A 19,963-nucleotide genomic window follows, 5' to 3' on the forward strand; every position below is an offset into this window, starting at 1 on the left:
ATTCTGGCTGAAAAACTGAAATGAATCTAGGACGTATGTAAATATAGTTTAAACTGCCAGGAGGATTTATTTGGTATTTTATTATTTTGGTTAGGGAGTAGATATCGACATTACTCCGTTCGATTGATGGTGATCGAGTGATATTTTTCTTTATTTGGCTGGCGATTGAAAAAAACAGAACACAATGAATTACATGTATGAATTTTTAGTGTTCCATGAATTAAATGTATGAATTTTTAGTGAACCTCCCGACAGTCGGCTGTCCGGAGTTTCGGAAGAAATTTAATATTTTATTAGAAAGCACATATCAATACAAAACGCGATAAAATTACATCGTATTCTCGGTAGCCGACTACCCAGAGCATTAAACACACGATATTATTATTCGAAAATTTACTGACAAACAATCCTTTCCTGTGATGCATGCGGAAATGCAGATGATTCCTCGGTTTCTAGTAGCAACATGCATTGAAGTAACAATGCTTCCTTCCCAAGTTGATCTGCATTTGGACGTGGCCGGCGTCGGTACTGATCAGCATGCAGGGATCAATGCAGTTTACACAATGCGAAACTACGTGCAGTTGTTTCAGAAAAACAATTTGCAAGCTTAACTGGTTCTGATTAATAACGGAGTAGCAACACACGTGCTAATTCTAATACTAATACTAATAATGCTAAATTCTGGTTCAGAAATCAGTTCCAAAATTCAGGTTCGGAGTTCAAATCTAACATTTAGTTCCAGATCCAAATCTAAAATGAAATTAAAAACTAAATTCAGTTCCAAAATCTAGCCAAGAAACCAGTTCCCGAATCCAGAATTAGGATTCTGATAGAGAGTTAGTGAAGGCATTTCACTAGAGTGATACACGCTGGTGTAAGATTTGTGTCTACACTGGGGATACCGCAAGCGAACACCACAGAAAAAGGAAAGCGCACTTCTTCTCATTGTCGAATAGACAGACTTTGAGTGTGTGATTGTGTTTGAAGAAGCTGGTGCGAGTGAACCACACCACGCGTTCTAGTCTAAATCCACCCACTAGTGAGGGAACACTAATATGACTTGATTTTTTAATTTATAGAAGATAGCGCTGGCCTTGCTATGAAAATCTTTTTCGCAACAAGGAAAAGCGACATTTTAGCGATAAATTGCAGAATATGCGTAACCCACGCTTCTCTAATGCAAGCCGTACACCAGAGTGCTCACCGGCATGCACACTTCGGAGAAAATATCTGCGTCCACCTCAGAGAATTTAAGAGCTCTGCACTAGCAATTTGATGTGATCCAGTGCTAGAGGCGAAAGAAAATAAACACGCGCTCTCATGATGCGTGCATACACTATATAACAGTGGTGTATATGTGTGAAAGAGAAGAGCTCTCATTGTTGTTGTCAGTGCGAGGCAGCGATGCCCATTCTACTGATTTATCCGCAGGTCTACAGATTTCTGTCTTTTCTACGGATCTACGGATGAACCTCTTGATTTATTCGTGATTTTATTTCTGCTGAAATCCTCAAATTACGCATTATTTCTTCAGATATCTACGAATAGTGAAATCGCGCACTGCCTATAACCCTGTCAACATTCACGCAACGGCCTATAACCCTGTCAACATTCACTTTGAAGATAGATTCTGAATGATCCGGCTTTCACTGGGAATCATTCATAACATTAATTTTAAAGTAGATGTTCTGTCGTTGATATCAATACTTCTGAAATTATTCTTTAAGGTGGATTTTGACAGAGGGTTAATTGGCAATCATCCGTGAAATATTGTTATAGAGTCTCTATGATTATTTTTTGTATGTCTATATGTAATTATATCTCTATTCGCCACCGATCACTCATGTTCAGAAGCCTGTCTTTATTATCTAGAGCTCCAAACTGTTAGTTTTATGTCAATAGAGAGAGTAAGTATACTTGAAATCCCATCTGCGGATTTGACCTCATGCACGGAACCACTCGCGATCCCATTTCAACCAGAATATTAGTTGATTTTCTGAATTCGATTGGTTAAAATTTGGTACAACTAATCGATTGTTGTTTTAACTAAACTGTCATTTTTGTTTTTCGATTAGCAGAAACGATGGTTGAAACAACTAATTTAACTGTTTGAAAAAAAAGTGCTGTCAATTAGTGAGGACACATACCTTTCAATTTCAACAATTATTTTAGTTGAAATAGCTGGTGTTGTTATTGAAACAAAATTCTGTTAGTTGAAAAATAAATCGGTTTTATTTGTTTTAGACATTGCAAATAGTTGAATCAATTCGAACAATATTGATTTTCGAAAATTTTAGTCAATTTATATGAGCTTGGGTGCATCAACCGCTGGGAATTGGAATTTTGTGACGGCAATTCAAACGCGCCATTCAATCGCAGCGCGTTCTGTGTGTTTGAAACCCTTCGCTCCTGTTACTTTCATAAATTAAATTCATGTCAAAAAGCGTTTTATTGCTAATGCATGAACATCATCATCGGTATCAAACAGCTGGAAGTAAAACAGTCTGCTGGAAGTAAATCAATGATCGAATTTGAAGCATAAAATTTTTGCGCATACCTGAAAGATTACGAGATGGTCATTCATTAACATTTTCTAATTTGTCACCAAATCTTTTTCATCTTAAACAAGGTTAACTTTATCACAACACCTCTGTTAGATAAACACTTGTTATGGAATCATAAATTTTTCAAATCAAATGAACACATTTTCACCAAACGCTTTAACCATCGATGTTGTTTTCATTGACATTTTGAAGCGACGCGAACAGATTTCAACTAAAAAACTTGTTGATTTTGCATTGCAATTATTGTTTTGCTTTCAACTGTCTCCGGCATTTGACAGCATTCAAAACAACATATTTTTCAACTAGTTGAATATATGCAAATCAAAAACCATATTGGTTGAATCAAAACTAAATTAGTTAAATCAACTATCGCAAAAATCAAAAACTGGGATATCGCAATTTTATGATCGAAGGGTTCTCCGTGTACTTTCATAAATTAAATTCATGTCAAAAAGCGTTTTATTGCTAATGCATGAACATCATCATCGGTATCAAACAGCTGGAAGTAAAACAGTCTGCTGGAAGTAAATCAATGATCGAATTTGAAGCATAAAATTTTTGCGCATACCTGAAAGATTACGAGATGGTCATTCATTAACATTTTCTAATTTGTCACCAAATCTTTTTCATCTTAAACAAGGTTAACTTTATCACAACACCTCTGTTAGATAAACACTTGTTATGGAATCATAAATTTTTCAAATCAAATGAACACAATTTCACCAAACGCTTTAACCATCGATGTTGTTTTCATTGACATTTTTAAGCGACGCGAACAGATTTCAACTAAAAAACTTGTTGATTTTGCATTGCAATTATTGTTTTGCTTTCAACTGTCTCCGGCATTTGACAGCATTCAAAACAACATATTTTTCAACTAGTTTAATATATGCAAATCAAAAACCATATTGGTTGAATCAAAAATAAATTAGTTAAATCAACTATCGCAAAAATCAAAAACTGGGATATCGCAATTTTATGATCGAAGGGTTCTCCGTGTGGAAAAGTGGCATCACTAGTGCGAGGGGAGAAACAGTGTCGCGTAATGGATCGATAAGACATATGTGAAAGCGGACTTTCAGATTTCAGGAGAACTGTATGTGACTGCCAAAGATAAGTTTGATGTTCCCGAAAGCCTCCGGATACAGAAAATGTTCGAAGTGCGCGTTTGGCATTCGATTTGTACTTGCGGAAAACGAAGTACACTTTTCACTATTTAGTATTTGGAAGAGTGTCTCCAAAAGCGACTTCTCCATCTCCTGAAGGCTCACGACGGTCCGACGATCTTCTGGCTTCATGCCACCACACGAGCGACGTGCTAGAGTGGTATAAGGCGAATGATGTCGATTTCGTGCCGAAGGACGCTCCGAACCTGCGCCCAATAGAAAAATATGAGGCCATCATGAAAGAGAACATTCTAAAGCAACCTAAAGTAGTGAAGAATATACAAGAAATGAAAAAAAAAACTTGGATAAAATACATATAACTGTCGATTCTGAGGTCTTGCAGAACCTTATGGCTGGGATAAAGGCCAAGATTCGCATATTCGAATATAAAGGCGAAATAAATTCAATGAATGATCCAAAACTAAATTTAATTGTTTCTATTTACTAATAGAACGATAATCGGATAAAAAATTTTCGAATGAATTTTGTGTGTTTGTGCGGATTATTTTGTTCGGGAAGCAGAGACTAAAGAGCCAGAGTAATAAATTTGACTAGAAATTGATAGAGTGCTGAAGTTACAACGAATTTTTTGTTGGATTTAGCTACTAAAATGTGACATACACATATTAAAACAAAGACAAAACAATAATAGCACAACAAGAAATTTTGTGATAGTCTATAAGAAATACGTAAATTAGGAGGCTTTGATAAAATAAGGACCGTAGATTTTCAAAAGAAAAGCAAAAACTGAGAAGTAAAGAAGTAATATCTTTTCACTTTGAATACGCAAGGTGGCTAGTGAATTGCCGATTTAAATTTCCCGGGTTTGTCCCGGTTTTTCGAGATACAAGTTCCCAGTTTTAAGAACAGGCTCAAATCGTCCCAGTTTAGTTTTTGCCTTTCTCATATAGAAAGGTTATGCAATCACTTGAAAAACCGACTAGTGAAAAATGGCCCGGAGGGCCAAGCGTCATATACCATTCGACTCAGTTCATCGAGCTGAGCAATGTCTGTGTGTGTGTGTGTCAAATAATCTCACTAGGTTTGCTCGGAGATGGCTGAGCCGATTTTGACAAACTTAGATTCAAATGAAAGGTCTCGTGGTCCCATACAGAGTTCCTGAATTTCATCCGGAACCGACTTCCGGTTCCGGAGTTATAGGGTAAAGTGTGTTCAATATAGTACACTGTCACTTAAACCGGCGAAACAAAACACGGAATTCCTGAATTTCATCCGGAACCGACTTCCGGTTCCGGAGTTATAGGGTAAAGTGTGTTCAATATAGTACACTGTCACTTAAACCGGCGAAACAAAACACGTAAAAAAATTTCTAAACTAGTCTAAAAACTACACAAAGCGATAGTCATCAGTAGGCAACTAAACAAACCGATTCCGGCTATCCTGGTTCCCGTTATCCGGTTCCGGAAGTACCGGAAATAGTGGTCATATATACCAAAATGGATCTCACTCACTTTTCTCAGCGATGGTTTGACCGATTTCCACAAACTTAGATTCAATTGAAAGCTCTTCCGGTCCCATACGGAATTCCTTAATTTCATCCGGATCCGACTTCCGGTTCCGGAATTATAGGGTAAAGTATGTTCAATATTGTACACCGTCACTTAAACTGACGGAACAAAACCCGTAAAAAATGTTATACACTGGACTCTAAACCGTTATTCCCAATCTTAGCGTCAATTGAAAGGTCTTATGGTTCTACCAAAAATTACTGCATATTGTCGGATGCAACAAACATTTAAATCGTAATTAATAGTGCGTACGAGAAGAGTTTGTACGACATGTTAGTTGGTGGCCGTACGAACCGACTTTGACTATACCGGTTCTTGGGTTCCGGTGCCGGAAGTGCATATAATAGTGAACCCACTTCGTTTTCTCAAGGATGACCTACGCAATCAAAGCACTGTTTTATTCTGTATGTTATACTAATTAATGTACAAACAATCTCTTGGTTTCTTTCAAAAATCGAAGAGAAAATTTTTTAATAGAATACCACAATATTATATGTACATGAGAAAGGCATTATAACACCACTAGGTGGATTAAAACAGGTTTTTTTTAAATATTCATTTAATTGAAACTTTAAACAGTTATCCTATGTCCAACAACGATCATTATAATAGGCCCACTAATTGGCACATTGCCGCGAAGCTGAGTTACCGGTAGTGACACCTGCCAATGAAAAATGGAACCAAAAAAGGATTCTTTCGAAAATTTTCATATCGACAGTAGTGATTTGCAATATTTTTATCGTTTATTTAATAGTACAAATAGATATTAGCAATAAAAGTACACTCGGAGTAGAAGAAAATCGATTTCAAAGTGATTACTACTATTTTTTTTTAGTGTAAACTACGATTAAACATGGAAAATCTTTAGAAATGTGTGAAATTGGGTAAGGTTAGGTTTTTTCGGATCAACATTTTTTTAAACAAAAACCAGTGTAATGTTAATTTTTCGAGTACTAGATACTTTATTTGTTATTTCCAGGCATTTGAAAAATGGTATCAAATCAAGTTTAATGCTCTATTCTGAATAAACGGTAGATTTCGCATAATGAGCTAAGATCAACATTACCACCTCAGAGTAAAAACTTTTTCTTCAACTTCTACTATGTTTTTTCAAATGAATTTGCCCGTTTTCATATGAAATCGTTGAAAAGGTGGAGTAATTAGAAATTTTCCTACCGATTTTATAACTCTTGCTGAAAGTATCATCCCTAAACAAGCAGCGCCTCTACAGTTCAGCGATAATATGCCAATTCAGGATTGAAGTACTTTTCAGGCATCTCGATGAAATATGCATCATTACATTGCATTAAGAAAAGCATAAAGCCTTTTCTAGACTTCCAAAGATTTTGGTTACACGTAACTGATTTCTTCCGAGTGCACTTGACTGTTTTGAAAATAAATCAATAAGCAACAACAACCCCTAAAACGGACGTTTGTTACTCTGAAAAAATAATAATCTATTTCTGCAATTTCAAAGCATTTTGTACAAAGCTTTCGTCATTCCTTCCGGAAGTGAATGTAGAAATATCGGTTCGGCGGGAAAATTATAAACGGCATGATGGCACAGCGAACCTACCACAATATCGTCATTGCCATGGCTTCGACCAAAAAAGTAAAAACGCACAAGATATCGATCTATTTTTTCCTAACGGGATTCTAGACGCTAGGCATCTTTCGTAAAGTAATCAGAAAAATAATCAGAAAGTACGAGTTCTTCTAATTTATCGTCTATGAGAAATCCTTCTACAATTGATCTGATTCTAGCAGATCAAGTCGGATAGTGAACTGACTTTGATTCAAATTATCTACCAATAACATTCAGTGTTTCATATTAAGCAATGATTAGTTCAATTAGTTATATATTCTACCACTTTAGACTAATCGGCCAGGATACAGATCTCATATCGAAAACAATGTAAACCCTGAATTGTTTTGGGAAATATTGGCCATACATAATTTAAATCACTACATTATTGAAGTTAGGAGTCTATCAGTTCCAAAAGCTCAAACTAAATTCAATTCTCCTTCATCTACATCAATATCAACGTTCTTGTGATCCTACTATGGAATAGTTGAGAACCTTTTAAATAAAATTAAACTTAGATTCACTGTGAAAATCAATCCATATTCTAAATCATTCTAAGATTCTATACTGGTCATCAGAAACCAGTTCCAGAACTCAAAGAAGAAACTCAAATACTACCTGAAAACGGTGGATAAGATTGAATTCGACAACTTTTCCAATTTTGTGAGTCCTATTGACATCTCATAGAAATATGAGCATAAGTAACAAGCATTGTCTCAAGATGACCTTACTGAGACAAATTATGATGAAATCATTAGCAAACGTAAAAACATGAAGGCTCCTAAGATTTTTTAAAATATTTTTTTTAGATTTTTTCCCGATGTTACCTTGACACTTTGCCATTAATTTAGAAAGTGTGTTGAATACTTATTCTTATGTCTTATAATTGGGATGTAGGCCCAATTTCCAATGGAATGTTCAACATAGAACCTGTATGGGACAATAAGTTGTTTCAACACTTTTACTGAACATCTCGCTCAAACGCAAAATTGGGTATTGTCTCTTACTTTTCCCCTTGTTAAACAAAAAATCATTGCACTATCAACTGTTACTCAAATGTGAGCTAGTAATATTTTTCCCGGTTTTTCACTAAAATTTCCGACTTTTTCCCGGTTTTTCCTGGTGAAACAAAATTCCCGACTTTTTTCCCGGTTTCCCGGTCACTTGCCACTCTGAATATGAAGCACCTTAACTAGATGAGCATTTGAAATCATCTAATAAATTTTAATCAAGATTTGATTGAAATAGATAATAAGTAGAATGGGTCCAAAAATCAACATTCAAGTTTCTGAAATAGGTCAACACTATGACAGTAATGTTGCACACTTAAAAAAAATTCCGAGTCCAATAATAAGATCAACACATGATATGGAAACGCTGCCTATAACTACAAATCAAGAAAATACTGTTGGGTTAAGTTCCGATACTGGTAATTTAGAATTGGAAGGAAATTATGTTTATTAAAATGCAAATAAACAAAAGAAGATGTGATAATGGATAAGAAATATGTAAATTAGGAGGTTTTGATAAAATAAGGACTCTAGATTATCAGAAATAAACTGAGAAATAAAGAACACACTTATTCTGAATAACGACGTATTGATTTTCCGATTGTATTTCACAGGGCCGGTGAAAGAGGTGGGTACGGTGGGTAGTAGTACCCACCTGAAAATTCCAAAGGTAGGTTATTAACCACCTGAAATTTCTAACGAAAAACAATGGTAATGTAAGTATTATTCATGAATATCGAAGGTTTAAGAATAAGTATTATTTATAACAATAAGAATTGTTAATGTAACTCGGAATAATAAATAAAATCAAAATTAAAGAACCCTATTACTCGGCTAGTAGAGTAATGGTGTGAAGATATACAGCAGAAAGGTAAGATGTGACAAGGATCATTTGAGTAAGCAGAAATCTTTTAGTAACTTAACTTTTACTTTTTTTCCAACCAGAGGAGACGACTCGTGTATTGTAAAGTACCGATAAAAAAATAAAATTACTCCAAATCTTTTGACGTAGGGCTACGTCCTTGTTTGCTATACCGAGGTGCAAGTTCAAAATACAGGAAATAAAGCTGTACAAACAGTGTTTTGAACATTTACATTTCAACTATTTTTCAACTGATTTTCGATATCATTAATTGGTGATTCAAACTTAAATGTGTAACGAACCATGTCTAATTTTTCTTGTTTCCCAAAACATTTTATCAGGATTTCCCCGGTTTTCATAAGATTTCTGCTCTTCAATGAGTACGTTCCTCTTCCGTAACATCACCATCACCGCCCATGGAAGACCGCTCCAGTCGATGACCAGCATGCGGACCACCCACCGGGCCTTCGTAGGACAAGTAGTCGCGGGGGCTAGGTTATTGAGAATATGGTGGGTGAGGAAACAAAACGAAGACCAATCCGTTCAATTTGGCCATTATTTTCATTGACTTGTGGCACGGAGCATTGTCTTGGTTAAAAATGGTTTTTTCGATGTCGCATTACAAACGCATCAATAATTCAATGTAATAATCACTTTAGATGGTGCTTTCTTTTTCAATATAGTCAATGTTTATTATACCTCGAGTATCTGAAAACTGATGCCATGATTGTTCCAGCTACCTGTTACATTTTCGGACGACTTTCTCCGTATGAACGCTAATATGACTCCGGAGAAAAATGGTGGATCCAAGTTTCGTTCACTGTTTCATACAAACGAAAGAAATCCTTTTTATTGCGACTTAATAGTGTCAAACAGCTCTCTGGATCGTTAATGCGTTGTTGCTTTTGTTCGATTGGAAAAAAAAACCTTTTATATGCCCAGATTTTCGCGTAAGATCATAAAAGCGCTTCCAGTTAATGTCCTAACCATTTAAGCATATTTAATTTTACGAGCTTCAATTTTGCGATCATTCATTATCAAAACTTGTTTGACTTTTTCTGACGATTGCATCATTTGGTCCCGTTTGAAATCAGAATACACACAAATCTTTATTATCAATGGATCCGAGTGCGGGTAACACCTCTTAAACCGTTGCTTTATCAGGATACAGAACTCGTTATTTCCATTTTTTCATAAGTTAACAAGTAACGCCACGGTGAGATCAAGGCGAGAATTTGACATCTGAAGGTTGGTTCTTTTGAGAAAATGAGGAAAATTTAACATTTGGGTCAGTCTTGGGACTTTTTGAGCAATGTGTTATGCACATCAGCGACTGGACTGTTTATGGATTTGTTTTATGCGCCGTTCGCTTCACATGAGATATATTTTGATCGAAAATCGGCAGAATGACATGCGCGAATTCAGCACCTTCCATCATCAGCCCCAACGAACTTAACGGTCAGAGTAACTAAATTTCTCAAAGAATTATTTTCGAAAATTCGCACACACAAATAAGTTTATACGGAACAAGACAAGCCCTAATACTAAAACAAATATTGGCAGTGATTTTGAATCTAGCTGGGGAGTCCTATGCCAACAGTTCGATTAACCCCACAGTAGTTTCATGGCGTATTTAATCCTTAAATGTGCAATTTCGTTTTAAAACAAAATACCGAACACGCTTCAAACTTCGAATTTACACGTTTCATGCAAATTAATAACGAAACAAAATATTGTTAAAAAATCGAACAACATGTTTCACCGGCCCTGGTATTTCATTTGTATTCCCAATAACGCCAGCAAAATCAAAGGTAGCTGGATTTGATCGAACCACATTCGATCTGAAAATCAATACGTCGTTATTCTGAATAAGAGTGAACATCGTTTCACTTTGAATACGAAGTGCCATAAATTTAAAACAGAAAAATGTTGTTGTTTTTGGGATATTTCAATGTAAAAGTGAAACCTTGATATGACATTCCTTCTCTGGAATTTGACCTTCTATTTCAACAGATACTGCAGAAAATATTTGGAAAAACATTCTAACAAGATGATTTGTATGTTACTGAAGGTAATTGAAATAAAAATCGTATGAAGATGTTTTTTTTTGGGAAAGGTGCAAATGACAAATCACTCCCTTTTTCAAGATTATTACGCTACTATCAGTACATAGTCCTACCCACTGTACTCTTCACATACAATAATGACTAAAACCATCAACTTTCGATATGAACTGAAGATTTAAAAATTCAGCAATATAATCACTTCCGGTGAAACCCTCAACGAGTGAACACGTCGTATCGTGTTAGTGCGGTGAAAATTCGAGTATTTCGCGAGAAAGAAAGGATTTTCATCCGTACTTCGGTGACTCCACGTTGTCACATAGCGAGGGTTTCACTTGTAGTCCAGTGAAAAGAAAGTCCATTGGACTATAAACGAAAGCTAACTGGCAATATAGCTAAATCGCTGTGCCATCAATCGGCGTCATCTCAAGTGAGGTGACGCCACCAGAAGTGAAGAAGAAGAAGAAGAAGCAATATAATCAAAATAAAAAAGTAAACAAATAGAATCTATCAATTGCACTCAGGACCTTTTCTAATCTTCACCGTGATGCGATGATGATTCTAATCTTCACCAAATAATCTGATAAGCAGTGTTAAAACAAATGGACTGTAATTGGACCTAATGGTTGTTGTATGCTCGATCAATGATTTGATAAAGCTCTCGACGCGCTCTCGAAAATCGTTTGCATCTCGAATTCGTATGGAACTGAGATGATGCAGGAAAAACCTGTCCACTTCAAAGTGATAAATAAAGATGCATAATAAAAGGACCCGTGAAGTAGCAATTAAGCTTCCTTATTTTAACCTGATGATGTCTTGATACTATATTTCGTTGTGAGGTTTGAAGCAGATAGACTCGGTAAATGTAATTTATGTACAAACCACGTCACCCCCAACAGTGAATTATCATCTGATTAGTAGTATACAATTACGGTACAAAATTAATTAAAAAAAACTTCAACTTACTCTGAACATGGCACAATCCAACTGAGAATTGTCCCAGCTCCGGCATTTGACGCAGAATTTCCTCGGTCACCAAATGAACGCCACGATGCTGCGGTCGCAGATTGATTTTCCGCTGGAACCAGGCCGAGCCGATCTGTATTCCACGGTGATTGGACGAAGCCATGTTATGACCCTTCTCATACGACTCAGGCGGATGTGGATGGTGTTGATGACTGGTAGCCGAACCTCCGCCGCCGCCTCCGCTTTCACGCTCGCGGTCAATGGCGCCTGCCGTACCCCCAGCCGTGCGACCTCCGACAGACACTGACAGCAGTAGTGAGGAGGAAGAATCGTCAGTAACCGAAGAAGGAGGACTTCTCCGTCGAACGTGATCCGTTTTGCTGCTTCGCCGACTAGCACTGGCACTACCGCCGCTGCTATTCGGTACCTGGCTGCGGGAACGTCGACGTCCTCCTCCTCCACCTCCTGCCCCTCCTTTTCCCGATGATGATGGTCCTGACCCTGTTCCTACTCCTCCTGCTGCTGTCGGTGGTGGCTGGCTGCTGTTGGTCGACGTCGTGGCGAACTGTTTTTGCACTCACTTAAAAGTGACCGATTGTTAATTTATGCACACGTTTTATTTGTTTCTCTGCTTGCTTTCTTTTCAGATATTTTGTTCTCACAAAACTTAGTGGAAATAAATTTACACTTGATTCAAGTGACACGAATATTCCAAAAAAACGAATCCTTCTTTTCGGAAAAATGCACTAACTTTATATATCTACTAAACGATAAAGCAAATTTTTCGAATAGCTGAATTACTCCAATTTCCCTTCAAATGTCTGCAGAGAACAACTCTTTTCTGGGTCGAAACATGCACAAAATGAGCTTTCCAACCACTGAAAGGCCAACAGGGATGCTGCACTGAATTCGCCGTTGAGATGTTTTACACAAACTGGTATGTGTTGCAACCGTACAGTGCAATTGTGTACCCCGATCAGTGAGAAAATTATTCCTAATTTTTGCACCCAACAAAACTTCAGTTTTTCTTGACCAACTTTTCCTTTTGCTTGCTCTATGAACTTGTTTTATATTTTTGCTTTTATGCGAAGAGGATTTTCACTGTCCTCTTCGCATGCTGTCGATCCTGTCAGAAACCGAAAATTGAGGCCGCACTCACGCTCTCTCTAAACCAGTACGAATCCTTCTGTAAAGGGACAACGCAATCTGCCGTGACGTGAGGAAAACACTACACTTTTCAGCACTCTCTCTATTTCTCTAGCAGGTTGTTAGTTCTTAAGACTGCATCACTTCCGTTTCTTCTCAGATTTACCTTAACCGTTTCGATTCTTTTTTTCTTGCGCTAGTAGAGAAACTTTTTCTGGAAATTCCTTCACCCAATTGACAACTCCTGGAATGTCCTTCCAAGCAAATCGCACTCTTTCGCACTGTACTGATGTAGATACCAGCTAAGTGGAAAACAGCTTTGATACCATTATACCGAGTAGGTGTTTGGAGGCACAAGAAAACAACCGATAAACACGACCGGGGAAGAATTTTCGGAAAATTCCTTCACAGCAGCAGTATTGCTAGCAGCAGTCGGTTCGCATATTCTTTCGACTGTTCTTTCACACGGGCTCTCAATTTATATCCTCTCTTTCTTCCTCACTCTAGGTTCCGTTTCAGAGATTCAGATAGCGAAACAAGAATAAGAGAGCAATAGGACCGCGTTCGAAAATCTTATATCAGGAGCCCAACATTTTTCCTGTAGTACTCCTTATTCAGCAGATCTGGCTTTTTCTACAGCTGGCAGCAATTATTTATTAGTTTGCACAATTTATCTCCTTTTCGTTTAAAAAGACCTGACGTATTGTATGTTCTAGATGTGTTTTCCGCAGGTTCAAATAAATACGCCTGCTATCGATCGCACAGCACTGCGGTTTCACACGCACTACACTTTTTCTTCGATCTCGGAACCGACCAAGTAAGGACCTTTTCTCAAAGGGCACTTTTCAATCTTTTTCAAACTACGATGGACCTAAAATTCGACTGAAGACGACGACGAAAACGACACCGGAGGAGTTTTGTTTTATGTAATTTTTCTCTCACACTCCATCACAGTCTGCTGTACTCTATGCGCTTTACAAACTGTGCTACGGTCACGGCACACACGGTACAAGTTGAGTTACTCCCGATCGAACGGCGAATGACGATGAACACTCCATAGTAATCTACGAAAGGATGGCCGCTTTGCAGTGGAGCTCCCCAGCATGCTCAACCGTTTTTTAATTATGAGAGAGAGAGTTGCGGGGGTTACAAGTTAATGGGAAATGGTAGTGATAGACTAGCTCTATTATTAAGCATTACATAAATCTCAACTAATTTCGAAAAATCAAATATCTCATAATGATATTACATTTAATAAGCTGTTATAGAGACGCAAAACATGCCATTTGATGCCCGATTAATTTCATTAGTTCTATACATTCAAGTAGGAATGCCATAACCTTTACCTATTGGTTTACAATATTTTCACTGCTGAGCACTGCAATATGATAACTAAAATTCTCTCTCTGTGAGAATATGAGAATTCATCGAAAATCGTATCTAATGTTGTCAGAGTAATTTGACATTTATGCAAAATTGTGACGGTTTGTGTCAAATCACAGCCAAACTTTTAGTACTGGTTTACAGAAAATCCGGTTGCCAACGGAAGAGAATAATGTTTTACGATTTCTGAACAGTTTCGCGAATGATTTCAACTTTTAGTTAAAATCAATTCAGATCAAAGTAAATTTTACCTTTTGATAGGCATTCTAAGTCGAGTAAAAAAATTGCTAAAACTGAACGAACCAATTCAGGATTTAGCATATTTTGATTTGAACTTACCCTGAAAAAAAATGATAAGCTGGATTTTTTCGCTGTAGCAAAGACAAATTGAAAATTTTGTGATTGATTGAAGTGTGACTGCACTCCATCTAGCGGAACCTGATTGCTAATCGGAATGACGCGTCTCTACATTTTTAGTGATCGTCCCGATCTGCATCATAATGGCCGTGCCATTCCACGAGAAAAAAGTTGAAGCCATCATATCTCACTTCAATCACGGAATCAAGAACACCTTAACCTCTTAACTTAACAAATGCAAATAAACGAAATGTTGCATCTTAACAAAATGACGACTGTGACGAATGTATTGCTTGGAACCAGACACTGAGCAGATTCAAACAATTCCGAAATCGAAATTTTGAATATGATCGTTGCAGTTAATCCTCGCGTAAAAAGGTTTCAAATGTCAAATTGAAAATTTTACGTGACGAAAATGAATGTTATACGAACATCCCCTAAAATGAATAAAGTCATCACATAAGGTTTACGTGAATTGACCCAACGTCAAACAATGTACGTGAATTTCCGGTGTGAAAAACTCGATTTTGAAAATGGCTAACGGTGGCCCTCAAAGTGTGAGTAGTGTAAATATTTGAGAGAAATGTTATTTAATAACAATTTTTTACTACATCGACCGGACAATTCCTGTATGAAAATTTTGATGTGTTCGACTGGACTGAGTGCCTGCGTGAGTCCAGAAGTGTGCCCGCTCCTGCCGAATGCTTCAAACAGACCGTTGGTGCATCGAAAAATGGGTTCAAAATCGATATGAAGCTAGAGACACTAGATCCATGTAATGCGACCGCAACCTGCATCGGTTGTGTTGTGGAAGTTCTCGGGTCTCGACTTCGGCTTCGGATGAATGGCAGTGACAACAAAAACGAATTCTGGTGACTTGCGATTCAGCTCCCACGACGTTATAACTTGCTTATTTTTAGCCATTGCAATTCCAAGATAATTTTCTGAAATAAATGTTTTATTTTTCATAGTATTTTTTATTTCATAGATTTATATAAAAATCTGAAATATCTCCTGCCAAACAACCAATATAAAAATATTAATTCTCTGGTATCTAAATTTGATATTTTTTTTTTTTGTTTCAATTATAGAGGTTTTAACATTAATGTCATTCGCCTCTTCGGGCCAGAAAAACTTTCTGACCCTATGTGCGGGGTTGGGAATCGAACCCAGGCGGGCTGCGTGAAAGGCATCGACTTACCCATCACGCTATACCCGTCCCCTAAATTTGATATGAACTGATAGGTAAATGTGATATGAATAGTACATTACATTTTTCCTATGAAAAACGTAACTCTTACTGGATTATGCATTAAACAGCTGCCAGTCCATTAAAACCTACGTCAAAAGTAGAGTGGAAAATATTTACATAATTTTTCACGTAACTATAACATGATTATTATTTTGAGTGTAGAGACAAATCACTACACTCAAATAAAAATTCACGTTCGATTCACTTGAAAAATCACGTAAACTGGTTTCAAATGTCAAATTGAATATATTACGTGACGAAAATGAATGCTATACGAAAATCCTCTAAAATGAATAGAGTCATCACATAAGGTTTACGTGAATTGACCAAACGTCAAACAATCCACGTGAATTTCCAGTGTGAAAAACTCGATTTTGAAAATGGCTAACAGTGGCCCTCGAAGTGTGAGTAGTGTAAATATTTGAGAGAAATGTTATTTAATTGCAATTTTTTACTACATCGATCGGTTCATTCCAGTATGAAAGTTCCCATGTGTTCGACTGGACCGAGTGCCTGCATAAGTCCGGAAGTGTGCACGCTCCTGCCGAATGCTTCAAACAGGCCGTTGGTCCACCGAAAAACAAGTTCAGAATCGGTATGAAGCTAGAGGCACTGGACCCATGTAATGCGAACTCAACCTGCATCGGTAGTGTTGTGGGAGTTCTCGGATCTCGACCAGAGCTGCAAATTGTCAGTCATGTCAAATGACCTTGACAGACTGACTAAAATCATCGTCAACTGAAATGTGTACGATCAAAGTGCCCTTGATTTAACGTAAAGTTGCGTCAATACAATTCAACATTTGAGTAAATTTAACTTATCCGTGAGTAAATACAGCTCACCTTTGAGTATATTTTTACATGGGCCGTAGGGAAACTACTTAGATCAACTTTACCTAAACTAAGGTTATTGAACGAAACCCTGAAGACAGGTTGAAAGGGTTTAAAATTAGGTAACTTTCCGGTTCCGTGTATGTCAAAAAAGAAATATAGCACGGCACACCGATGAGAAAAAAATAATTTGTCTCACAGTCTCACTCTGTCTCAACTTTTGACGGCTACGTCCTTGAGATTGTGTAGTACTCTTATAGTTTTAAATGCCCATGTTATTGAATGAAATGAGTGATTGCACTCAGTATATTCAATGTGCTATTACTGCTGTATCTTGCTTTGGTAGTGCACCTTAAGTCTATGTTTATGTGATTAATCGGCGTTTGTGACGATATATTCATGGAAATAAATACATCTATTTTCAATTCGTAATTGTATAACTTTAGAAGCAAAATAGCTTTGATGCAGAGCTGCACAATGATCGACGATTCTACTATAAGTAGTTGGTAAGTAATACAGATCACTGCGCGATGCTTTCACGTACAATCTGGTAACCTTTAACAATACCCTGAAGTGATCGCTGTCCGAGATTAGTGGCTTTCGGCAATGTGCTGCTAGACATCAGTGTTGAGCTCCACGAAAACAAAATTCTACAGGATTTTGATCTGAAGGAGGATGACCAGCGGGAAATTCCAGAGGACAAATTGGTTCAATTGGTGGCCGTCGCCGTAGAAACGTGAGTATGATGGTTCGATACAAAATCACTGCACTATTTTCCAATCGAATAGTACGCCTTTACTAGTTCAATTACGAAATTGGTTGTAAAATGATACTACGTAAATTGTAACCGGTGGTATAATATATATATATATATATATATATATATATATATATATATATATATATATATATATATATATATATATATATATATATATATATATATATATATATATATATATATATATATATATATATATGTATATATATATATATATATATATATATATATATATATATATATATATATATATATATATATATATATATATATATATATATATATATATATATATATATATATATATATATATATATATATATATATATATATATATATATATATATATATATATATATATATATATATATATATATATGTGTGTGCAATTTTCTAATGTTTGGTTTTGCGTTTTAGATGCGGAAGTCCCAACTATAATCCTGGTGGGTCTGCACTAAACACGTGTCGAATTATGCGCGCGTTAGGCGAGAAGAATGTGATTTTTTGTGGTGCTGTCGGTGCTGATGAGAATGGCGAGATATTGCTGCAAATTTTGAAAACCTGCTCTCTCAAAACTTGGTAAGTACATGTTTTATATAATATGATATATTTTTGCGGAATTCAATCATAAAATGTTACCTATAGGGAAAATAATTTAAAATATTTTCAGTATTCAAACACTGCCGGAACATCCAACTGGAACTTGTATATGTCTAATTAGTGGTGACAAACGGAGTCTCAATGCCAATATTGGCGCTTCACTATACTTCAAGAAAGAATTCGTCATGTCCCGTTGGTGTCAGAGCAAGATTGGAAACTGCAACTCCGCTGTTCATGATGATATCAATGAAGACATTCGAATTTTCTACATCGAAGGATACTTTATTCCGGAAAAATTTCATATTTGCAAGTACATCTATGAGAAACACTGCAAAGGAACAGCAAATCTCTTCGTTACTAACTTAAATGCAACTTACATTCTGCAGAATTTCACTCAAGAAATGAAGTATTTGGTAGAACAAGCGGATTTGGTATTCGGGAATTTAACGGAGTTTGTTGCCTTGGCAGAAATATACCAATGCGATAGCGTTGATGAGCTAACCAAATGTTTGATACGGAAATATCTAAAACTTAACAGGGAAAAGATAATCGTAGCGACAGACGCTAGTCGATGCGTTCGTTACTATCACGGTAATGGAAGTGCATTTCATGCAAAAACCTACCAGGTTCCGGTTATTCCACAAAAGGCGGTTATTGATACAACTGGTAAATATATTTCCATGGCACTTAATTGATTCATTACTGAATTTATGATCCTATTTTAGGTGCCGGAGATTCATTCGTTGCTGGATTCTTGTACAAATACATGAATGATGGTTCTGCTACACTCTTGGACTGCATTCGTTATGGGAGTAAAGTAGCCGGGAAAGTAATTCGTCAGGTTGGTTGTAACCTATCCCCATCAATTCAATCGGCTTCAAGATCTGTTTCGCCTCTGGTGGATAATGTCGTTTAGATATTCAACTAGTTTTTTTTTCCTGTGTACATAATTGTCCATGGGTGCACAAGAGTACATGGTTGTTGCATATAAATGGAATTTCCATTTGCTTTTAGGTCATTTATCATTCATGTTTACTAGGTACTTAATCAAATTGTGAAAGTAGACTGATTTTACAACTTACTGCTTACGGTAGGTGGTGTGCTTTAATTATGTGTTAAAAAATAAAAATATTTTTGAAAAAAAAATAATTTATTCATTTAAAACTCAGTTTAAACTCAGTTGCACATTCATCACTTGCGAATCATTATAATTGTTTTTCAGTTGTAATTGTAATTTCGATCAAGTGTTTGTTAAAATAAAAATGTTTTTCAAAATAAACTTATGTGTTATCCTTAATGTTTAGAAAATGTTTCGTACAAATGATATCAACATTATGAAACATCGAAAAGATTAAAGTTTCCAGTAAATTCTTCCACTAAAATAGACGTGAGGCATTTTTTTGTCATTTTTAGGCATCACGCTTGAATGATTAGTTCAGCTTGGAAATAAAAAACGGACGTCAACCTTACCTATTGAAAATAAAATTCTACCCACCATCCTCCAGCTCCCCCAACAACATAAAAGGATCTTTTTGGGCCTATATAAATTGTAAAGAAATAATTTTGTAATTTGCTATATGCCCCGTTTACACTTCTGCTGGCTGCCAGCATGCTGGTGTCAGTGTACTGCCCTCTTAGGAAAAAACGTTCAACTGTGGTCCAATGATCCAAAGTATTAGACCAACGAAGGACCACCGTTGAACGTTTTTTTCCTAAGAGGGCAGTACACTGACACCAGCATGCTGGCAGCCAGCAGAAGTGTAAACGGGGCAATACTTCCGTTGTGTTTTAGAATATTTGATGTCGTACTTTATAATGACAATTCTGGCAAGAGCAAGGCAAATAAAATATAATTTAGTCGGTCAATAG

The 19,963-nt window shown here is 36.5% G+C and overlaps 2 protein-coding genes across 2 annotated transcripts in view; one reads left to right on the forward strand and one right to left on the reverse strand.

The window, feature by feature from the left end:
* The window catches only part of LOC131427261 (UPF0047 protein YjbQ), a 121,865-nt gene extending 107,668 nt beyond the window's left edge, over positions 1-14,197 (reverse strand). The window contains exon 1 of the mRNA XM_058590282.1: positions 11,746-14,197. Coding sequence (XP_058446265.1) covers positions 11,746-11,908 — 163 coding nt within the window. The 5' untranslated portion in view covers positions 11,909-14,197. The remainder of the gene's footprint in view (positions 1-11,745) is intronic.
* A 2,774-nt stretch (positions 14,198-16,971) lies between these two features.
* On the forward strand, positions 16,972-19,291 carry LOC131427262 (adenosine kinase). Its single transcript, XM_058590283.1, has 5 exons — positions 16,972-17,219; positions 17,288-17,449; positions 17,912-18,073; positions 18,165-18,760; positions 18,820-19,291. The coding sequence occupies exons 1-5, from the start codon at positions 17,176-17,178 to the stop codon at positions 19,008-19,010; spliced, it is 1,155 nt and encodes a 384-aa protein (XP_058446266.1). The 5' UTR covers positions 16,972-17,175; the 3' UTR covers positions 19,011-19,291.
* Positions 19,292-19,963: the final 672 nt, after the last annotated feature.

The sequence above is a fragment of the Malaya genurostris genome, chromosome 2 (genome assembly GCF_030247185.1).
Source record: "Malaya genurostris strain Urasoe2022 chromosome 2, Malgen_1.1, whole genome shotgun sequence".
Classification (NCBI taxonomy): Eukaryota; Metazoa; Arthropoda; class Insecta; order Diptera; family Culicidae; genus Malaya; species Malaya genurostris.

Coding starts and splice junctions, on each gene's coding strand:
- LOC131427262 (XM_058590283.1), top strand. CDS start 17,176: ATGCAGAGCTGCACAATGATCGACGATTCTACTATAAGTAGTTG. Junction 18,074..18,164: donor ACCTGCTCTCTCAAAACTTG/GTAAGTACATGT, acceptor AAATATTTTCAG/TATTCAAACACTGCCGGAAC. Junction 18,761..18,819: donor GGCGGTTATTGATACAACTG/GTAAATATATTT, acceptor ATCCTATTTTAG/GTGCCGGAGATTCATTCGTT.